The following is a 3827-nucleotide window of genomic DNA, read 5'->3' as shown; positions in this document are numbered from 1 at the left end:
GGTCAGCAGGTGGTTCCAGAGCGGCTGCTTGGACAGGGCCTTCGGGTTGCCCACAATAATGACCCCATATCTGCAAGACGTGGGCACAAAGAGTGCCGTGCTTAGGGCTGCACAGTGAGCAGAGCACTACGCAGATCGGTCCAAGGCAAGAGCAAACAAACTCGAAACCCAAGTCCAGAGTAAAAGGTGCCCAGGCAGCTCTCCTGGCACCCCGCCCACCAGGCACCCCTCCTCTTGCCACACAGGAGCCTTGGGGGCCACCCTCAACCTCCCTAACCAGATGCCTGCCCTGCCTATGCCAGTGCCCGCCGTGAATGCTGGGGACAGACGGGTAACTGCAAGCCGAGGTGACTTTCACTGGAGCCCACCCTGTAAGCCGCCGAGCCTACACTCGGGTTTATTTGAGGGCAGATTTCTGTGGAGCCCAGATGTCAAAACACCTCTGTGGGCCGATGAGCTCAGAGATGAGTCTCCTTGTTTGCAACCATGAGTCAGCCTCCTGGGCACTATGTCATAAGTGGCCCAGGCAGGCTCCACAGCGGCTTCGGGACCCCTGATGGGTCGGGCATGTAACTCGAGGCCCAAGCTGAGCTGCTAATGGATGCTTACACTCCTCAGGCTGTGCTGGGACCACCCCCGCCCCCGCTGGCCACCAAACAAATAGGGTAACAAACGAAAACCAAGGTGCCCTCAGTGGGGAAGGAATCAACATGCGAACGTGAGCCCTGCTTGGGGCTGGTACGATGGTGGCTGTTGTCTGGTGTCACGTGGGGTAACACGGGGTCCACCTTGCCCTCTGGGTCCCTCACCATTTCAGAAAAGTTATATTCCAGAACTGAACAAGGCAAATAGGACTAAAACATTAGACTCATGGATTAAACAACTTGACAAGGTTGCTGTTGGGATGGAATTTCTTTCGAGACTGAGGCCACAGAAAGCCACCAGGACACAGAAACAAAGACAACTCATGAGTGAGACGTTCTTTCCGAATTGCTGCTGGGAGCCCTCTGACCACTAGCACTGGCGAAGCCCCTCTACCATGCCCTGTGCCCCAGCCCAGGGTGCAGCTGGGGTACGAGAATTAATAGGAAGAGAACCAGGCACTGAGCAGCCTCTTGGGCCAACCCCTCCCAGCGCCTCAGAAGGACTCCTATGCAAGAGGAGCCACCAGCAAGGCCCAACAGGACTCAGTCCTCCATACCGTGCTCTGGTCAAGGCCACATTAAGCCTCCTGGGGTCGTTTAAAAATCCAATGCCTTGGTGCTCATTCGCCCGCACACAGGAGAGGATGATGAAGTCCTTCTCGCGGCCCTGGAACGCATCCACGCTGGCAATCTCTACCTCCTGCAGGGGCAACGGTCACGGTCAGCCAATAGGCTTCCTTCAAGGACCCCTCAGCCTGGTGTGCTCAGCCTGGTATTAAGATGTACCATCAAATCCCAGCGATGAGCCTGGGACCTGAAGCCTGCAGAGCCCCTAGGTGCTGGCCACCGGCTCACTGCGCCTCTGCTACGAGGTGGTCAAAGGTCAGTGCCTGGGGTAGGAGCCAGCAGACCGGACTGGGCGCGCGCACCTGGTAGAGCTTGGTGTGCAAGGAGCCACTGAACTGCATGTACTGCACCAGGTAGGAGCGCTGGCCCTCATAGGGCGTGATGATGCCGATCTGGTCTGGCTTGGCGCCCGCCTTCAGCAGCTTCGTGGTGATCTTCTCCACATTTGCAGCCTCCGTCCTAAGAAAATCAGGCTTTCACTTCCCAGGCTCCACCTGTGGGCTCCTGAGACCCCCCCCCCCACAAGGCTGGAGGCTGTGGGAGGCTCAGGGGCAGTTCCGCCTCCAGCACGACCCTGGGAAGGCCCTGCCCAGTGCGGCCACAGCTGGGCTGCCCATCCTTTACCAAGGGAGTCATAACAAGTCATAAGGGATAGAAAGGCTCACGCGTGGGCTTATGAAGGATCTGCTCAACATAAAAACATACGCTGAAAAGATGAGATTGGAAATAGGCTGTTGGTTTAAGTGTCTAAACAGAATAAGGATGAGGGGGACAAGGAAAAGTTTCACCACCACATTAAACAAAACCACAGGTTAGCAGTCACTGGACAAGCCGTCACTGAAGCCAGGAGACGCCACAGATGAGTCTCTGCTTACCTGTTTAGGTAGGAGGTGCCTGAGCTGGCAATCTCCTCTTGGCCCTGGGTCACATAGAAGAACATCGGTTTATCCGGTTGGGGCCACTGGAAGTCAAACCCCTTCTTCACACGATCCGCTGTCATTGTAGAGGAGAAAAAAAGAGAATATCCTATCAGAGAAGAAAGTGTAGGCAGTCTGGACTGAGCTAAGGTGGAGAGCTGAGTGGAGGCCATGCCATCCTGGGCAGGCACACAGTGGGGCAGGAAACCGCAGGCTCCAGGCAAAAGACCCAGGTCTGCGGGCCCGGGCCAGGCCACCGAGTACGTCCTCTGACCGAAACTCCCAGGAACACCTGGCACCGTGTCTGGGATGAAGCCGGCTCACTGGCTGAAAAAGATCTTACTTGTTAGTGCTTTCTGCAGGCTGTTTAAGAAACCTGTGTCTGGGGGCTTCCCTGGTGGCGCAGTGGTTGAGAGTCCGCCTGCCGATGCAGGGGACACAGGTTTTGTGCCCCGGTCCGGGAGGATCCCACGTGCCGCGGAGAGGCTGGGCCCGTGAGCCATGGCCGCTGAGCCTGCGCGTCCAGAGCCTGTGCTCCGCAACGGGAGAGGCCACAACAGTGAGAGGCCCACGTACCACAAAAAAAACAAAAAAACAAAAAAACTGTGTCTGCCCCAGGGTAACGAAGGTATTCTATTTCCTTCCAGAAGCTTTATGATGTACCTCAAGGGACACATATGCCCCTACAACTGGCTTTTAAGAATGATACTGTTGGGACTTCCCTGGTGGTCCAGCGGTTAAGACTCTGCACTTCCACAATGCAGAGGGTGCAGGTTTGATCCCTGGTTGGGGAACTAAGATCCCACATGACGCGTGGTGCGGTAAAAAAAGAAAAAAAAAAAAAAGAATGACACTGTTGAGCTGACCTCATCTTGTCACACACCAGGGCCTGTGGACACATGGGTCTGCCTCTGGACTCTATCCTGGGCACTGTGCCCAGTGTCTCTGCGACTACAGCTTTACAGTAACTCCTGACATCTCCTAGTACGAGTTGCCACCTTCGTCAGGCTCTTCATGTTCGTCTTGGGTGCCTGGTCCTTACAATTTAAAAAAATCAGCTTGTCAATCACATACCCCACCCGCACCTTTGGGAATTCTGACTGGAGTTGTACCTGATCAACAGATTAGTGTTAAGAAAACTGGTATTTTTGCATGAAAATAGCCTAACACTGATGAAGGATGCTTGACCCATGAGAACACGTTGTATGATCCCTTTTATGTCAAGCTGAAAATGAGGCAAAGCCTTAACCTTTCAAGCGAAGGCAGTGGCTGGCAAGCTTGGTGACCCGCTCACTGCTGGCAAATGCTTAACCACCTGCTGGGGGTAAGGCGAGGGCTAATCTACAGTGCTGGCCAATTTCTGTGGTGTAAACACTCCTGCCACCACTGATGTCAGGCTACCCTGAGTCCGTGGGTCTGGGCGGGCACCCGCACTGCCCTGGACAGGGGTCACTTCAAGGCTGCAAGGAGCTGGTCAGGTTGTGCTTTTAGCTGCAGGTGCTAGTTACACAGGTGTGTTCACTTAGTGAAAACTCACTAAGCTGAACACTTAGGATCTGGGCACTTTTTTACACTTCAGTAGAGAGTTAAAAAAAAATATACTCATGGGGTGCTATGTCCTGGGCACTGATGGTTCAGC

General features: G+C 54.6%; 1 protein-coding gene across 1 annotated transcript in view; it reads right to left on the bottom strand.

Annotated features, from left to right (window-relative positions):
* Positions 1–3827, bottom strand: part of UPF1 (UPF1 RNA helicase and ATPase) — a 35662-nt gene that overhangs the window by 3340 nt on the left and 28495 nt on the right. Inside the window, exons 16-19 of the mRNA XM_007461110.1 lie at positions 2147–2264; positions 1574–1730; positions 1202–1344; positions 1–70 (exon numbers count right to left, since the gene is read on the bottom strand). Coding sequence (XP_007461172.1) covers positions 1–70; positions 1202–1344; positions 1574–1730; positions 2147–2264 — 488 coding nt within the window. The remainder of the gene's footprint in view (positions 71–1201; positions 1345–1573; positions 1731–2146; positions 2265–3827) is intronic.

Source organism: Lipotes vexillifer, unplaced genomic scaffold, assembly GCF_000442215.2.
Source record: "Lipotes vexillifer unplaced genomic scaffold, Lipotes_vexillifer_v1.1 scaffold469, whole genome shotgun sequence".
Classification (NCBI taxonomy): domain Eukaryota; kingdom Metazoa; phylum Chordata; class Mammalia; order Artiodactyla; family Lipotidae; genus Lipotes; species Lipotes vexillifer.
The sequence above is the reverse complement of the archived record's forward strand: the minus strand, read 5'-3'. Positions and strand labels throughout refer to the sequence as shown.